The following is a 20,100-nucleotide window of genomic DNA, read 5'->3' on the forward strand; positions in this document are numbered from 1 at the left end:
GGGAAATATAATAGCACAAGAAATCCAACTCCACATTGATATCGCAATCGACGTAGATGATGAAGACTCTATTCTAGAGTTACCCAGGAAAATGATAAAGATGGAGAAAGATTGATCTTGCAGATGTGAAATTTTTAGTATTTTTCTATGCTTACGTGACTGCTTTTATCACAGAAAACTTTTCTTTAATGATTGCTGTTAAGATTGTTTATTATAAAATATGAACTTATAATGTTCAAATGTGCTGTTCAATTATTTTTTCAATGCAATAAGAAATATGGCTTCTTATTTGCTAAAACAATAGTTCATAATGATATTGTTATTCATGCTTGACTCCATATTATAGTTTGAGATTAGTAAGGTTTGGAATATGACATACAATATTAATTTAACTTATTTTAACTATTCTGCTTGAAGATATTATTATGTAAATTGATATTTTTTTCTTAGGAAATCAATTTAAGATGTCCCTGTTAAGTGCATTGATCCCAAATTAGAACCAAAATACATTACAATATATTATTTTAAGTCTCAAATAACGTAGGTTGAGATCTCATAAAATGTTTGTTGTACTTCTTTTTTATGTTTGCTTTTGAGATTGTGTATTATAAAACACGAGTTTATAATGTCCCAAATTGCTGTGAAATTATGTTTTCAATGTAATAATAAATACAATTTATTTACTACTAGAACTATAGTTCATAATGACGATTATGGTATCCTAGTTAAGTATATTGATTCCAGTTTAGCGTAAAAATCCATTACATTAATTTTTAATAATATTTAAATAATAATTATAGCAAATCTAATAATTCAATTTTACATATTTGAACTCAAAATAAATTTAACTTATTAATAATAATAAAATAGTAAATATAAAATTAAATTATTTTAATATTTAACTAAGTGCGCGTGGCATTCGCGTAGAACTAGTAAACAAATGTGTACAATCACGCTTTTGAAGCTAGCAGGTCTTTTCATCCAGTAACACACCTAAAAAATAGGGCAAATTTTAAAAACAGACACTTTTGCAAAAATATTCCTAAAAAAGACCCGTTTTGAAAATATTCGCAAAAAAACAAACTAGTTTCAGACGTGAGGCTGAAACTGAGTCGTTTTTTGCGAAAAAAGTTCCCAAACTTCACGGGAGTTGAACCCCCGTGAAATTTTTTACATAACAAAACTTCATGGGAGTTCAACTCCCATGAAGTTTTGGGATCTTTTTTCCTAAAAACCGACCCAGTTTCAGCCCTGAGGTTGAAACTAAGTCGTTTTTTGAAAATAAAGTAAAAACGGTTCTTATTTTAGAAATATTTTTGCAAAGGGGTCTGTTTTCAAAATTTGTCCCCAAAAAAGGATAAATTTTTAAAACCAACCCCTTTTACGTTTTAATTGCAAAAAACGACATGTTTCCAATTTATTTAGAAAAACCGACCTGGTTTCAGCACTGTCGCTGAAACCAGGTCGGTTTTTCTAAAAAACTTTACGAAACTCCCGTGAAGATTATTTTCCTCAATAAACTCCACGGGAGTTCAACTCCCGTGGAGTTTGTTGTAATGTTTAAAACTCCACGGGAGTTGAACTCCCATGGAGTTACAGGCCAAATTTCCCAGAGAATCGCTCTCTAGGAAATTTAGACTGCAACTTCACGGGAGTTGAACTCCCGTGAAGTTGCAGGTTTTACAAAACATGCACAGCAGCAGGCTGCTGTGCATGTTTTGTATACGTCTACCTATTTAACTCATATATATAACTATTTACCTGTTGACAATAATTACTACAATATATATATTATTTAAACACGCACGAATCAAACAATACTCAAAAAGATCACATATCGAGCTATAATTGATCCATAAAGGTATAGTACTTGAAAATTCATAAAATTTACAAATTTTAACAAAATAAGTTCAAATACAACCCAATATAGCTCCTCTCTTTCCTCTCCCTCTCTTCCCCCTCCCCCTCGCTCTTCCCCGCCCCCCGCGCTGATGAGCCTCGACTATCTGAATCAAACAATACGCAAAAAGATCACATATCGAGCTATAATTGATCCATGAAAGTATAGTATTTGAAAACTCATACAATTTACAAATTTTAACAAAATAAGTTCAAATACAACCCAATATAGCTCCTCTCCTTCCTATCCCTCTCTTCCCCCTCCCCCTCGCTCTTTCCCGCCCCCCCGCGCTGATGAGCCTTGACTATCTGAGTATCCGGCTGTGTATGAGGCTGCGAAGTGCTGGCTCCATCAGCATGCGAAGTGCCGGCTCCATCAGCATGCGAAGTGTCGCCGTCATCGTCACGTGGCCGTCCTCCATCAGCATGCGAAGTGCCGGCTCCATCAGCATGCGAAGTGTCGCCGTCATCGTCACGTGGCCGTCAGCGCCGAGTGTACGCTTGCCCAAATGATCGAGATCTGTCCTCACGGCCTGCGAAGTCGTTGACGTGAGTCTTATGAAACACCTGTGCTATGGTCTTCTTGATCCTGCCGAGGAGCCCTAATGCCACCTGATCCTGAATCTCAGGCACGGTCGCATCAATATCAGCCTCAATGCTATCAAAAGCACGGACCTGTGAGGTAAATAATTTATTAAGTACCAACTCAAGAAAAAAATATTATAATTTAGCTTAGAAACTTACGTAGTCTCTCTCGTTCATCCCACTAGGGATGTAACTGTCTGTCGGTGGCCGTGGCATGTGTCCAACTACGGGCTGTGGGTCACGTGTGATCCATCTACGTGTGATACCCTAATACCAACACATATACGCGGTATAGTCAACAGCTGTGGGTCTCGTATCCTGGATGAAATCCCACCTGTGAGCCCACCTGTCTATGTAGGCCGCACGGACTACGACCCAGTCGGTATGGTGTGAAGTAGGTCGCCGCCGACGAGAGATCTGCTCGACAGGATCTGGCACATGCTGAGAGAGAGTAAACTGTCGTAGCACACGGTCAGGGACATGCATCTCCACGATCTCCCAACAAATCAATAGAACTCTGGCTCTCCACAAGTCGGGACTATCTCGGCAGATGGGTGCAAGAGAATGCATATCCAGCTCCGGCAGTGTATAGGGTCTCCACTTAAACTGAAATAAAATAAAAAATTTATCAGTATCAACAACAAAACTATAATATTCATAACTACTTGAGATTTATATTTACCTGTTCGTGTTGGAGGCCATCAAGCTCATTTCGGTAAAACTCACGATGGTGCGTCGCTGATCGGTACTTAGCGTACCGCACATTATACCTATATGCAGAATAGAGAATATATAAGTACAAATTCAGTGTGAATAAAATTTGTGTGTACAATTATACCTGTACGCCAAAGGAAACTGCCCCTATAGGTCACGGTGCACAAGTAAAGTAGGGCGTCCAATATGAATGCGCTCCCATGACCAAATCTGTATCAATGTGCAGCATCCCTTGAATTCTTTATTCTGCATCAGGGATACTCTACTCAGTTCTCGATACAAGTATGCCAACACCGCACTGCCCCACGACAGTATGCCGCATACGTCAAAATCCTCTAGCAACGGCAACCATCGTGCATGTACAAGAGTCTTGCTCGCATCAGGAAAAAACACGCACCCTATCATGTGCAATATGTAAGCACGAGCATGGAACTGAAGCGTCTCCATACTGGCATCCTCTGGTATGTCGCCCTGAAATGTCTGACGAAGCCACGATAGCTTCATCGCACCACTCCTCAAGTCCGGAACCTGTCCAAGAAGCCGGGCCATCGATCCAGGGTCCAAGTATGACGGCCACGTCATGTAAAGTGATGGTGCACTCCCCTATATGCATGTGAAAGGTGTTGGTCTCTGGCCTCCACCTCTCAATCAAAGCAGTGATAAGCGGCCAATCAAGCCTGATATATCGAACCGTCGAACACTCCCGAAAACCGGCCTGAGAGATCAGCGCTAGAACTCTCGCATCCTCAATGACCCAAGACGAATGGCTCTGGGAATGCTCGATCATCGTGATGTCTGTTACAGGCTGCGCGTTAAAAAGAATTGATTAAGTATAATACGAAAAATTAAAATTAGTGCCAATGCTAACTAGCATATACAAAAGATGTTTTACCTGTCCTGAGCCAATATAATCTGAAACGTGGCTCGCCTGGAGGGTCAAAACGTCGGGGCGTCTCGGTCCCGGATCCATAATGAATATAACTGAGAATTATATTAGAAGACAATGCTCAATGTGTTAGATCTTTTTTATATAAACAACAAACGAATGCGCAACGTGAAGAAAGCAATAACTTGAAACCAAACATTAAATTTATATAACATAGTACGAAACGATACAAATTACAATCACAAATGACACACGGAAACAAACAACTCACGAATGACACACGGAAACAAACAACTCACGAAACCACTACAAATTACAATCACAAATGACACACGGAAACAAACACAGAACGAAACCCCTAACATTTAACAATCACAAATGACATACGGAAGAAAACACAGATCGAAACCGCTACAAATTACAACATCAACGCCTAATCCTAACTGGACAATTATTTTTGTTATGGCCCGGTTGATCGCATCTACTACACTTATTTCTCCTCCTAACTCCTTCACGACCGTCATCCATACAATTTCTAATTCGTACGGAACGAGGGCGCGCCGCCGACCTTTTACACAATGGAGGCAATATCAATGGGCCGTCTTGTGTCCAATATCGATTATCATATGGTGGACGAAAACACTCTTTGTATGTTTGTCGATAGTTGTAAGTAGAATACCAAGCCTCGACGAACTCATAGTGTGAAATCCTCACACCACCTTGTAGATCAGAACAAGCCGCGACAACATGTGAACAAGGAATCCATTGTAATTGCGGTACGTTGCAAGTGCACGTACACGAGTGATCCACTAACATGTTAACTTTATAAGAGCGATTTTCTCTATGTGATATTCCCTCAATGACTTCCCATTCATTAAAACTGTATCTTACGACATGAAAGGATCGAGCTTGTACAATCCGAGCCGCTAACATTTCATCATTTTTCGGTGTGAGCTCCGAGCAGATATTTTCACCAAGTTCGCGACGACGTAGAAAGAAGTTATTAAGTCTGTAGAATGTTTTAGCAACTAGTGACTGTATTGGCATACCGCGTGCTCCCCTGAGCACGCCATTGAAACTCTCTGAAGCGTTCGTAGTCATCATACAGAACCGTCTCCCGCCATCTTCACATAAAGCCCACTTATCAACATTGTGTGGTCCCAAACTAGTTTCGATCCAATCATGTGCAGCTCGGGAGATAAACTTAATCCTCTCTCGTATTTGGTCATAAACTAATTTTTCTTTTGCACAGCTGGCTTTCCAAAGAAGATCTTGAACCTGACCGTTTCCAAATTTCTTCTTGAAGTTGTCCCTAATATGTCGCAAGCAATAACGATGTGCATGTGGTGACGGGAAATGACGTTGGAGTGCTCTTGGAATTCCTTTCATCCTATCAGATATGAATGTAATCGGCCGCGCACCCACACTAGGGATATGATATCTAATGCATGCAAAAAACCACGCCCAATTCTCTGTGTTTTCAATATCAACCACTGCAAACGCCAAAGGAAACAAACCGCCACCCGCATCAACTCCGGTGGCAACAAGCAAAACGCCTTTGTACTTGCCGTATAAGTGGGTGCCATCAATGCTAAGAAGAGGACGACAATATCGAAACCCCTCAATACATGGCCCAAATGCCCAAAATACACCGGTGAACCGCCGATCTCCGCCATCAACGGGGTCCGAAGATACTTCGTAGACAGTCCCCGGATTTTCTCTTTTGAGTGCTTCAAGATAATGAGGTAAGATCTCATACGATTTATCCCAATCACCGAATATTTTTATCATTGCCTTCCTCCTAGCATTCCAACACTTGTGATATGATACATCCAAGTTGGTGGCTTTTTACACTAGAAGACGAATATCTTTCGGCCTTAGATCAAGATCCTGCCTCAGATGCGGTAAAATCAATCGATATATGAAGGAAGAGGATGCATTCTTGTTATTCATCTCTAATCTAGGATTGCTACAAGTGTGGAGTCCGTTGTATGCCGTGATTTTGAATTGCCCGCCTACTCTTACACCGGAGCGTGAATTAAGCTTCCACGGACATTTCGCATTGCCGTTGTGGTGTCCACCAATATCTTCATCATCGCTATCTTTGCGATAGAAACTAACCGCATTATAGCTTGTAGTATTATTTTTTGTTGGCCTAAACTTGACATTTTTTGCAATGGCGTACGAGCGAAGCGCATGGATCAATTTCTCCTTACTCTCATATAGATCTCCCTTCACGAATGAGAAGTCCTCGCCCTGTGTATCATGACCGCTATTAGTGCCAATAGGAACACTTTCCATCACGGAGTTATCGATCCATTCTTCTCCTTGAAGTTCATCGGGCGACGGATCCTCTAAGACAACATACTCATTATTAGCATAACACCCGTCAATGTGGTGGTTGTCCCATTCATCACGATCTATCAAGGTCATGCTATTAATTTGTAAGCCCTCCTCTTCATCATCATTCTCAGATTCAACACTTGCATTATCTTCTTGAACTCCCGTGTTAGTATCGACCGCATTCGAAGTGCCCACAAGCGAAGGACCGCTCATATATTGTGATTGTGTCCAACCTTCATCTTGTTGAGGAGATAAAAAGCCAACGAAATCAACATCAGGGTCCTCCAACATGCGGGAATACATTCCGTCATAATTCAATGATTTGCCCAAATTCCGTTGATGTTTTTCAATGAACAATTCAATCGAACGCTTCTCGTCATGTAAGACTCCAATGAGACTCATATCGTAGTCACTTGATATTTGAATGCCGCTGGTCCTGTTCTCCACAACAGTATAATTGCAAATAACATTAAGGTGATACTCACGTGAGTTGGTTAATGTAAGTTTGTGCAATTCATTAACCAACTCATCAAAAGTACACGATTTTGTTATAAACAATGGTCTCGTCGTACCTCCTTCATAAACGGGCATATTATTTTCGAGGTATTTAATCTTCCCATCATACGAACACAAAATTACGATTCGATCGTTCATCATTACCTCTGAAGAGTAAAACATTCAAGATCAATATTACACGAAAAGACTTTAAAAATTTATTGTTACTTACAATTAAATCCTATATCAATTTTAGGGAACCATAATTTTTTCCAAATTCATATACCGATTCATATACCGATGTCATACATATGTAGTAACACTATTTTTTACATTATTGATAATTTACCCTCTAAATCGACAAAATAATTTAAGTTTTCTTCACATAATTCATAAAATTCACAATTAAATTCTCAAATCTAATTGATGTCATATAACACTAATTTTTAGATTTTTTATAATTTCATAACTTATTCACAATGAAATTCTAAAATCGACAAAATTATTGATAACACTATTTTTTTAAAATCAATTAGATGTCATACATATGTAGTAACACTATTTTTTACATTATTGATAATTTACCCTCTAAACCGACAAAATCATTTAAGTTTTCTTCACATAATTCATAAAAAATTCACAATTAAATTCTAAAATATATTTTTTTACATGTAATCACCATTAAATAGCGAGAAAATACAAGAAATTAAGAGAAAAATCTAATTTTGGGAAGAATTTACCCTCAATTTGTCAAAATCCGGCGACGACGGCGGTTCCGGCGGTCGGAATGAGGTGCCGGCGGTCGGAAAGGGGTTCTAGCGGTCGGATTTGGGGGGCTGCAGTCGGAACTCACGTGGACGGTGGCGGTTGGGACGAGAGAGAACTTAGGGTTTGGGGGCGGTTGCGGGGAGAGAGAACTGAGATGGGGAGGGGTCTGTCGCGTTCGAATATATAGGCCGCAGCTTCACGGGATTTCAACTCCCGTGAAGCTGCAGGCGGTAAACTCCAGCGAGTAACTCGCTGGAAAATCTGGCCTGCAGCTTCACGGGAGTTGAAATCCCGTGAAGCTGCAGGCTAATTTCCCAGCGAGTTAGTCGCTGGGGATTTTAGCCTGCAACTCCACGGGAGTTGAACTCCCGTGGAGTGTATTAAGGAAAATAATCTTCACGGGAGTTCAACTCCCGTGAAGTTTAAAAGAGTACTAAACTTCACGAGAGTTGAACTCCCGTGAAGTTTCGTAAAATTATTTAGAAAAACCGACCTAGTTTCAGCGACAATGCTGAAACCAGATCGGTTTTTCTAAATAAATTGGAAACAGATCGTTTTTTGCAATTAAAACTTGAAACAGGTTGGTTTTGAAAATTTGTCCCCCCGAAAAATATCCTCTATGGAAGCAAAAGTCTTCCATAAACCCTGAACCTCTCACCCAACAAATTTACAGATAAGGCCATTTTCTCCCCATGGCGACAATTTCCACGGATCTCGTGTTGACCTTCTTCAGCCTTGCGAAGCACCACCGAGGCCTCCGATTCCTGCCGTCTCCTTCCCTCTCCTTCCGTTCAACGAAGCGCGCCTCTCCCCTGCACGCGCGCTCTCTCGCCGTTGGATCTTTATCGCCTCCGATCGCCGGCGCCACGTGGCGGTCGAAGCGTCGTTCTCCGCGCGCTTCGGCGGCGGCTCCGACGACCGATGAGGGATCGGATGTGACGACGAAGATACCGCCCGATAATCGCATTCTGCGACTATATTACTGGATTTCTCGGTTCCGGCAAGGTAATTTGATCAAGTAGAGAACTTTAGTCGTTTGATTATCAGTGACTAGGGTTTAAACTGTATTTTCTTAGTTTAATAGGATTGACAAATGTTTTTACGGACAAATTTTTAAAAGAGACTCATTTGAACATTTAATTGCAAAAAACGACCTGTTTCCAAGATATTTTTAAAAACCGACCTGGTGGTTTCACTCCTGTCGCTGAAACTAAGTCGCTTTCTGTGAAAAATTTTCTGAAACTTCATGGGAGTTCAACTCCTGTGAAGTTTAGTATATTTTTAAACTTCACGTGAGTTCAACTCCCGTGAAGTTTAATTTCTTAAAAAACTTTACGGGAGTTGAACTCCCGTAAAACTTAGATTGTAAATTTTCCCCCTTGTTATTCTTTGCTCTCACGTGAATCATCTCTGATACTTGTCCCCTCTCCCCATCTGAGATTTCTGCAAGTTTCTCATCTGGGCACCCCTAAGATTCAACCTTTTGAAGTGGGTTTCTCTCAAAATTGAATCTTGCTTCTTGATTTTACATGGGTTCATCGTTCTAGCCCGATTTGGGATCTAGCTTGGGTGAAAATCATTCTTCAGCATTGTCAGCCTCTAGCTTGGGCGAAATGGTGCAGGAGGCTTCCCAGAGTTGCTGCGATGAGGAGGACGAGGGACTTCTATATGGAGATCACATTTCACTTTGAGAGCTCGGTGATCCCAAAATGGATTCCAAAATGGGAAAGGAAAGAATAACAAGTACCAGAGATGAGGGACTTCATTATTTTGATATATTTATACGGAGCTTCAATTCCCCTCTAAACAATAATTCCTCCTTTGTTTTCTCTTATCTTATGCTTTTCTTCCTTACAGCCACCATCCCTTTGTTCCTTCTAATCTACAAGTCTCTCCCTTTGAAGCCTCTCCCTTTGAAGCCTCTCCCTTTATGGGCAAGTGAGGTTAGATTACTCTCAATCTTGTTCTGGCAAGAATTCTTGTACTTTTTTGTGTATTCAGTGAAGAATTGTAGGCTTATTTCTTTCTGGGTCATTGAGATTTCGATCAAAATGAGTTCCAAGAGGAAGTGTGCTTCTAGAGATTAGAATGTGGAATCAATGGAGATGTCGGTACTATGTTTGCCTGTAACAAACTTCACGGGAGTTGAACTCCCGTGAAGTTTGTTCAACCAATATAGCTTCACGGGAGTTGAACTCCCGTAAAGTTTCGGAACGTCACGGGAGTTCAACTCCCGTGAAGTTTCGGAAAAATATTTTCAAAAACCGACCTGGTTTCAGCGACAGCGCTGAAACTAGGTCGGTTTTTAAAAATAACTTCGAAACGGGTTGTTTTTTGCAAATAAAAGTTCAAAGAGGTCTCTTTTGAAAATTTGTCCTGTCCATGTTTTTACTGAAATTTTTTGGATCAGTGAGCTCAATTTCTACTTCTTATATTGATTGCCTTTGGGTTGTTTGACATTTGATTAGTAATTAGATGCAAGGATCATATGTTACTTAGACTGGAGCATCAAGTTAATTCTTTTCCTTGGTCTTAAGAGAGGCTTGTAGGTTTACATTCTGTGAGAAAGGAAATTATTACACATGGGCATAACATGTGTTCAAACTTGCATACGAAAGTTGCAGTAGTACACTCTCCGTTTTGGTTCATTTTATTGCCCCCGTGTTTGGGAGTTGACTAGGGGAAGGAAAGGAAATGTAAAATACAGAATGGAAAGATAGGGAAGGGGAGGGCAAATATAATATCTTGTTTGGGAGTTTAGTAAGGGGAATGGAGGAGAACTTAGTTCATCATGTTTGGAAGTTCTAACTAAGGGAAGAGACGAGAAAAAAATGGTTTCATAATTAAATATGAGCCGCTGATCCATAGTGATAGAGAGCCAAATATTAGGCCTTTTAAGTTTACTTTCCTTGTCCTCTACACCCCAGTTTGGAGAGGAACAAAACCACAACTTTTTTATGAAAATTTTACTTCCCCTACCCTCCATCATCTTCCTTAAAAAAAACTCCCAAATGAAGTTGAGTGTTATTTTTCCTTCCCTTACCCTTGGCTACCCCTCATCCAAACACACTGGAACCTCATCCAAACACACTGGAACCAAGTGAGGAGGGAAGAAAATGATGCTATCTTTGATTATATTCTCCTGGACTGTTGTGTTATGTGGTCATGTAGACTATATCCTCAGTTATTAAGTAATAAGCTTGTGATAATATGCCTCACCTCATTTGAGTTTGTTGCTTTTTCTGCTATAAGTATGGGGATTCAAACCACACAAACACCTAAAAAGAGAAAGGAGTATAGTAACACCTAGTTTATTGTCTCCTAAAATTGCTCTATTGTGTTGTTTGAGGTTCTATTTGAGATTATTTAATACTTAAATTTGAAAATAGAAATTATTGGCAAAATGGGGAAGTCAGTTAAAACCTTTTAATTGTTGTAACACAGTGAAACAAGATGGAGATCATTTCAGTTGCCTGTGATGTAAGCCTTTGCCAATGTTTTCGAAGCTGGTGGTGTACTGAGTTCCAAGTGAACTTTGATGGCACGAAAATTAGACTCTACAGAATCAAATTGCATTTATAATTGTCCGTGTAATCTTGTTTTTCCTTCATGCTTCGAGGCAGTGATTAGCTAGTTATGAATTGGGACATTTTTAACTTAACACATTTGTATGTGTGCTGACTTGATGCAGATGTGTTTTATTTTGGCAGACAACTTTGTTGAATCACATCTTGACTGCTGACCATGGAAAGCGCATAGCAGTTATTGAGAATGAGGTAAGCATATATGATTTATAGATCTTAACATAAGGTATATACTTTTACTTAAAGATCTTCTACAAGTATGCATTGTGCTATTTCTATCAGATACAACCGTGGTGCACTTTGACGTGATACACTGTATTCTATTCTAATATTTCATTTCATCTGGTTGATGTAAGACATGAATGTTTTATGTTAATATTATGAAAACATGTTATAGTCATGTCTTTGAACGCTTGACTAATTTATAACTTTATAGATGATTAAACTCTACTAACAGTAGTGTAACTATCTATTTGTGAAACCAAGGCACAGGTTTCTTAGATAGGTCCCTCAAATAAATGATGTGATTGATTGAATGTTATTTCGCAGTCTAGAGCAAAAGAACGATGATTTATTTTATGTGAAAATATTGGTCTACCAAACTATATGGTCTTGTGGATTATAGAAGTTAGGAACGTGGTAGGCTATAGCAAACCGCGATCAGGGTTCAATTTTTCTAGATTCGCGTGGAACACGACCTGATTCACCATCTCTAGCGACCTGATTTAGTATTGAAACCCGTTAATTTTTTAAAAAATAATTCTTTTAAAGAATAAACAACAAAAGCCATGAGAAATTAAACAAATAAAGTATACATGCCTTAATTGCTACATGATTCTCAAGTTTCTTTTACGATTACTTATATCAACTAGCAGTTAAGAATCGGATCTAAAACGTACCATGTTCCCTAGCGTACCATATAAGCCTACCCCCCTCGTACACGATTCCTAGTGAGTGGTGTACCATGTTCCCGTACATATCCTGTGAACCAGAATGAACTGGGTTCAATGTAACTATGATATGGATGTATACTAAGCCAAGTTCAATTACCAAATTTATGGCTAGAAACAGATCCCAAGTGACCATAAGCATATCCTTTCTTAGTTGATTGCTCATTCCAGACAGTCTGTGGAATTTAAAATGATCTACTATTTACAAATTCTTAATGATGTAACTTATTGTTATTGCTAATGGACCATGCTTCATAAACATGATTAATGGACTTCTTTTTATCATTGAAGATTTAATACTTCAATTCATCGAATTTATGTTAGGACCTTAAGTTTAAGCAAAATAGTCTTAATGCGTTCACGCTTCAGAGATTTGTATTGCGTAGCCAATATGCGACTTGGATAGGTCGAGAGGTCAAGTAAGTATCACTGGACTAGAAAAACTTATTATAGCATTTGACCTAGTTAAAATGTATGTACAACATAATGTGTGTGTGGTGGAAGCTCATTTTGTTACATAGCTACCAAGAGATGGACATCGAAGCTGGTGTGCTCACCATTCTTCACTCTTGGTAGCTCATTTTGCTAAATGAGGTGTCAACTTCGAGCATCCCTATTTTGTTGGGCTAAAATACCATATTGGCCTAAAAAGTGAAAGTGACTTTCCTTTACCACTTTGACCTAAAAAGTGGCACCGATGACATTTTGACCTAAAAATGACATTGGCGATGCATAATTCCTTTCGATCGCCAGAGACAACTTTTAAGCAAAATACTAATGAAATTTTTTCATACATACCCCTCAAGTCTTCCATATTTTCGGATTTACCCCTTTAAGTCCTAAAATATGTAAAAAGAAAACTCTCCTCTCCCTCCCTTCTGACCATCTCCTTCTCCTTCCATTTCCTTCCTTCTCCTTCCCATCATCTCCTCCCAATCCTCAACATTCCCCCCTCTCTCGCTCTCTCCCTCATTTCTCATGTCATCACTCACTCTTGCCTCTATTTTCTATTTCACCAACCCCACTTTTTCTTAACTTCTTTAACTTCTCTATGATTGGAGCGTGAAGAGGGTGTGGGCAAAACAAGAAAGGAGAGGAAGTGGGAGAGGAAAAGAGGAGGTTGGATTTTTGATAGAATGTTTGGTGTTGGGGATTAGGAGTGGGGAGAGTAAGGAGGAAGAGGAAGTGGGGGAGAGGAAGAGAAAGAGGAAGAGGGAGAGGGAGTAGGAGAGAGGAGAGGGAGGTTGGGTATTGGAAGGAGAAAAGAATGGAGGAGATGGTGGAAAGAAAAATGTAAGAGTGAAGATATGAATGAGGGAGAAGGAGGGGAGAGAGGAGAGAAAAGATTGGGGTATGGAGGAGATAGTGGGAAGGAGAGTTTTTTAATGATAAATTTTAGAATTTTGGGAGAGGTGTAGAGGGGTTAATCCGAGCAATATAAGAGATGCAAAAATCCCTTAATTTTTTGTTGAAATTTGTCTCTATCAATTAGAAAGGCCCATGTGCCGTTAATTTGTCCCTTTTAGGTCAAAGTGTCGTCGACGTTACGATTTAGGCCAAAGTGATAAACTGGTGTCACTCTTTAGGTCAATCTAGTAATTTAGTCCATTTTGTTGTCATTGTTTTAATTATGCCTGTTAAAATGGTAAATCAGAATCATGTATTAGGGTTTCTCCTCATGGATACATATATATAGGAGTACAAATGGGTAATAGGTTATTGGGTCTTAACCCGATAACCCAATACTTAATTCTAACACTCGCCATTAAGCTGGAGCATATATATCAATCATGCCCAGCTTGTTGCACAGAATAAAAAACACCTTAGGTGAAGTAGTTTTAGTGAAAATATCAGCTAACTGTTATGAAGACGGAGTGAACTGAAGAGAGATCACTTTCTTTTCCCAAGTATCTCTGATAAAATTACAATCAACTTCAATGTGCTTAGTTCTCTCATGAAACACTGGATTCTTTGCAATATGGATAGCAGATTGATTATCACAATGCATAGGCATAGATCCGGGCTGAGTAAAATCAAGCTCGGTCAACAGCTTCTGTAACCATATCATCTCACAAACAGTGTGGGCCATAGCTCTGTATTCTATCTCTGCACTGTAAGCGTATAAAACTGCTTATAGGTCCCTTAACACAGCTCAGCATGGTGACTCAACAAACCAACGAACCAACGGGTCGATGAAGCAACGAGTCATCCAACCATAGAGTCCACCACATCAAACAAGACCGGGAGCGGACTCGAACTCAAACACTAAAGCGGATTTACTGCCAAATCAGGATCCGGATTGCCAAATCAGAGTCCAGATCAACAATGAAGCTCGGATAAACCGCGAAACCGTAAAACCGAAAAACGGACAAAACGGTACCACACCTGGAGGGCTCGGCCAAAGCCGAGCCACCCCTTGGTGGCTCGGTGGCCACAATGAAGCTCGGATAAACCGCGAAACCGTAAAACCGAAAAACGGACAAAACGGTACCACACCTGGAGGGCTCGGCCAAAACCGAGCCACCTCTTGGTGGCTCGGTGGCCGAGCCACCAGGTGGCCGAGCCACCTGGCCGAGCCACAGCCCGGATCTGGGCTCAGATCTGAGCCCAGATCCGTTTTTAGATGCCTATAAATAGAGAGGTAGGCTCATTGTTTTGGAGGTTGGAACTTTTTGAGGCGAAACTCTGCTGGATTGAGAGCTCAACTTTGGAGTTTTGAAGCTTTGAAGACTTAGACATTTTCAGATCTGGTTCTTGGCGATCATCCACGTCAAACAAGGCAGGAGTTCGAGAGAGAGATCAGATCTGAGATTCACACGGTTATCCTCGGGATCAAAACTTGGTTTTTGATCCCGAGAAGAGTATCGATTTCGCTTGGTCGATTTCGATTACTAAAGGCTATTATTTCCTTGGTGAAATAGTACACCCGGCTGTTATTTCCTTCGTGAAATAACACCCGTCATACCGTGTAGATCCGACCGGATCAAGATCGCACGGTGGTCCAAGAACCCACATAAGCAAGAGACCGCAAAACAGGATCTTGCGATTTGTTCGAGAAAAGGAAAGTTGTAATTTTTTTTTCTTTGATTTCGTTGTAAACCGGATCTTATAAAAAGACCGGATCTTTTGTAACCGAAAAACTGTTGCTTAAGGAACAATGACTTCAATGAAAACAATTTTTCCCGCGAACAATCTGGCGACCACAGTGGGAGCCACCGATCTCGATGCCGAGATCGTTGCGTCGCAGCCGCGGATCTTGATCCCGGTCGAGGAGGAGGTCGAGTATGAATTTGACCAACAAAAGTTCAAGGAGTATCTGTCATCCTTGTCCGGATCCACCTCCCCCCGCAAGTCCAAGAAGTTCTCCTCCAGGAGAAAAGTTTGTTGGTACGAAGAAGTGCAGAATGCCAACGAAGATCTCACCCCAATTGATGCCGAAGTTGCATCGGGTGAAGCTCCACCGACCTCCAACCAGGTCAAATCTGTTCCTGCTAATTCCTCCGCCATTGAAGGCGTAGTGACTCTCTCAAAGAGCCCGTCAGAGGCGACGTCAACGCCTGACGCGGTAACTCGCAAAGGCAATGGAGTCCACTGACGGAACCCGCTATAACGCGGATCTGAAGAGCAGGAGAGGCAAACAGCCTCAACAACCAATGAATGGCAGCTCCTCCAAGCCGCCAACGAATGAATGGATCCGTGTCAAACGGAATTGTTCAACACTTGACGAGCGCATTCGCAAGCGCCGCGCACTGTCAGCGCAAGCACGGGCTCAAGTCCAAGAAGCCCGCAGAAGACTGCAGAAGAAAGTGGCCAAAAAGCCGCCACCAACCCGCCAAGTCTGGAGGCCGAAGTCTGAAGCGGCGCTTCAGGCTAAAGAGCAATCTTTGCAGCCTTCAGCAAAAGTTCAACCTCTGGCGAACCAACCTAAATCGCCAATAATTCTAATAGTTACTCCGGGAGATCACGCAGAATCATCCCGAAGAAAGAAGTCAGTTTTGGAGCGCCTTGGTCCACTTCCCGATGGACGATGCAAAGCTCCAGTGAGTCGCCGCCACCCTCAACATGACAAAGAGATCAGGGCAGCTAGGCGCACCAATTTGCGCATTAAAGTTCAGGAGCCCGCTGATAACTCACGCCCACAAAGGCATGTTTCGAGGCGCGTGACTCTTGAAAGCCCAAAGAAGGCAGTTCGCCCTCAGAAGGAAACATTGTCGTCTGACGACGATAACGTTATACCTGAGAAGTCGTGCCAACACACGATAGGTTACTCCGACCTTCAAGCAGACGAGTTGTACTATCATGTTGGGGGTACGAGTAAAACCAGGAAAATGAGTCCTCGAAAACTAGAAACTCAATGCTCCTGTTCCAAACTCATTCGGGCAGTATTGTCTGAGTGTAACTGTATCAAGACAGTCCCTGAAAGAATTTCGGTTTTCGAAAGACTCAGTACCGAAACGCCAAAACCAAGGCATAGGCGTTTCCGACAAAGAAGAACGGTGGTTGAAGATGGAGAATTTCCGATGGTCACCACTAATATGACCAGCAAAGAGACATCGGCACGGGATAATCCCAAGTCGATTCCGGAAGCATCCCGGCGTATAACACGTCTGCAGTCCGGAGCCATCATACGAGCAACTTATGGTAGGATTCGGACAAGATTACCTTCAGAAGATGAAGAATCGGATGCCGGCTCTGAAGTCGCATCAGATAATACGGTATCCAACGAGGGACAACCCCGCGAGTCGCTTATGATAAGTGCGGAACAAGTGGCCAAGATGCTCGAAGAAGCCATGGCTAAACAACAGGAGAGCTTCAGGTTATAAATCCAGATGGCCATGCAGAATACGAGAGAAATGCATGACCAACAAATCGGGTTAATCGGGAAGATGAGGACGCACATGCGGATGAAGCTCATAATGCCGATAATCCTCCCGTCAATGCAGGGGGTGGTAACGAGAATGCTAGCGAAAACACAGGTGAGAGTTTGAAGATTAAAAACCTCGAGAGCAAAATCAATACGTTGATTTCCGCTCAAGAGATGAAGAAGACGGGCATTCCTTGTCCATACCCAAGAGAATGAGAATTAATCCCGTATCCGGCGAAGTTCAATCTAATTAACTTCACGTCGTTTAATGGGATGGGTTCACCCACTCAACATTTGATTTACTTCAAATCACACCTGGGGGTTATCTCTGGTAATGAGCCTCTGATGGTACGATCCTTCGTTGGCACTCTTCGTGGAGCCGCCTTCGATTGGTATCGCCGCCTCAAGCCATGGAGACTAAATTCCTCACCAACTTCTTCGACGATGACACCGAGATATCCATCGGGTTGTTGCTTGACGAGAAACAAAAAGACGGGGAATTGGTTGATACCTTCGTCAAAAGGTTCCGGAACAAGGCGATGAACTGTCGGGACCCGATCACTGAGGAGTTCATTCTCCAGACTTGCCACAACAACCTCGCATTGGACGTGTTGGAAGCAATGGGGACAGCTCCATCCAAAACATGGAAGGATTTGAAGGTCCGAGGAGAGCAAGCCGAACGATTCCTCAGAAGGAAGAAGGCGGAAAGAGGCCAACAGGCGACGAATGCTCCACAGCAGAATTTCGTCCCACGAGGAAAAGGTAAGGCACATGCTAATGCAGTTGATGCTAATCAAACTTTCCAATTACAACCTCAGCAACAGCAGCAGCAACAAGCACCACAACAATCTCGTTCGCAATGGCAACAACGGCATCAGAAGCAGAAATCTTCGGAGCCAAGATTTCCTAAATTATACTCCTTCAAAGATGACGAAATTCCCGGCATCTTTAAGTACCTGTTGAAGAATAACAAAATCCAGCTGCCGTCGATCGTGGATCAAGAAGGGGCTAGCAAAGTGACGGATCCGAAGTATTGCGCATACCATAGAGCGGTCCATCACCCTACAAAGTCATGCTACCATCTTAAGGATAAAATCCAGGCGTTAATTGATGTAGGCGTCATAACCTCGAAGCCGCCCAAGAATGTCAGAGCAAATGCAGTATCAATTAGCTTTGGATCAGTGCCCACAACATGGTTTGAACCAGAACGCATCACTAAAGTTGGAATGAAGATAGTGAATGACGACCCATATGGACAGCGCCAAAAAGGACTTGTGCCACACACAGCCCCAAACGGCGAAATCCTCTGGGTTCATCCCGATCTAATTGAAGACGATCAGTGGACGACTTCCTCAACCAAAAAGGGTAAAGGTAAGTACTGCAATGCTACCTCCGCAATCTTCGAAGAAGATGGTAATGAAGCTCCTACTTTCCCGCTCTCCGAAGAAGAACAGGAAGTCTTTGCCACTAGAAGCGAAAATGAGTATCACTTCAACTATCCATCACCTAGTGATCAGTTAGCTGAGCAGGGGGTGACTAAGCAAGGACCAGCCAAAACTCTCACGGAGCTGGGTGTGATTACGACTCCTAGACCGGTTGAAGAAGCTCGACGACAGACGGTTGATAAACAGAAAGAAAAGAGGCCCCAGGAGGTTCAGAATCCGAAGCAGTCTCGTTTCAATCGTCCGATTGGAAGAGATAGACCGGAAAGCTCGAACTCTCCGCACGTCTTCGATATTATGGCTCAACTAGCTAATATCCCAGCACAGATAACATTGTATGAGTTGCTACGGTTGTCTAAAGAAACTAGGGAAGCCTTGCAAGAAGCCTTGGCCAATTCAGAAGTGTTCCTTACTCGGATCAAGCCGGCACTTGAAGAGCCAGATCCGTTAATTCAACACTGCAATATAGCGGCTAAAAACCTTCCCTGCATTACCTTCACCAAAGAGCATATGCAGACGAAGAATTCAAACCATGATCGACCCCTATATTTCATTGGGTACATTGGCTCCAGCAAAGTCAACCAAATCCAAGTAGATCCGGGTTCTGCTGTGGGTATTATGCCGCTTCGATTGATGCATATCCTCAGCATTCCAGTTAGTAAGTTGGCGGCCACAGGCACTGTTATCTATGGATTCAATACTAGCGGGTCAAGACCCTTGGGTAAGATCCGGATAAAATGTCAAATGGGTGATCTGAAGACGGAAGTCACATGTTATGTGATCGATGCTGAGACTTCATATAACTTACTATTGGGACGGTCTTGGATCCATAGTAACGTTATAATCCCCTCCACTCTCCATCAGTGTTTGAAATATGTCGACACTGATAATAAGGTTAGGACGGTGGTCGCGGATAAGCAACCATTCAAAGGGTATGAGAATTATTTCACTGATTCTCTCCTTTATGGTAACGAATCCGATACTGAATCATCGGCCCATGGCACGGACAGCGGAGAAGAAGCTGATACCGAAGCCGGATTTGATTACAATGGAGGTTATGTTTTAAACGATATTGTACCCTTTGTAATCAACCTTGACGATGAACAATCGTCAGAGGGCAGTTGTAACTGGCAACTTGCCAATAATGAAATAAATAACGATTTAGAGTACTCACTGTCTCTTGATGATGTGATAAAAGAATTGTATGATAATCCCGATTTATATGCGCCGCTTCGATCGTCCTATATAGCGAAGAAACGCCTCCAGCATTCTTTCGGAACAACCCTGGTCATTCCTACCAAAATAGGAGGCGAAAGAGAAGTGATTTACGGTAAAGGAGAGGGTTTTCCATTACCAGATCATTTCTTAAGGGAAGATGAGAATGATGACAAACCTGGTCAGCATTTATCTAAGTATAGTCTGGAAGCGCGCAAGCTCATGGAAAAACAGGGATATGATTTCACACTCGGAGAAGGTCTATACTTCGATCGAGGTCCTCGTATTCCAGCCAAAGCGGCATATGTACCAAAAGGGAAACTCGATGATTATTATAAATTCAGACAAGGGTTAG

General features: G+C 41.8%; 1 protein-coding gene across 1 annotated transcript in view; it reads left to right on the forward strand.

Moving 5' to 3' along the window:
* Window positions 8,329-20,100, forward strand: part of LOC109819635 (uncharacterized GTP-binding protein YjiA-like) — a 44,084-nt gene continuing 32,312 nt past the window's right edge. Inside the window, 3 exon segments of the mRNA XM_020385421.1 lie at window positions 8,329-8,657; window positions 8,659-8,695; window positions 11,401-11,466. Of these exon segments, the coding sequence (XP_020241010.1) occupies window positions 8,383-8,657; window positions 8,659-8,695; window positions 11,401-11,466 (378 nt within the window). The 5' untranslated portion in view covers window positions 8,329-8,382.

The sequence above is a fragment of the Asparagus officinalis genome, chromosome 8 (assembly GCF_001876935.1).
Source record: "Asparagus officinalis chromosome 8, Aspof.V1, whole genome shotgun sequence".
NCBI lineage: Eukaryota > Viridiplantae > Streptophyta > Magnoliopsida > Asparagales > Asparagaceae > Asparagus > Asparagus officinalis.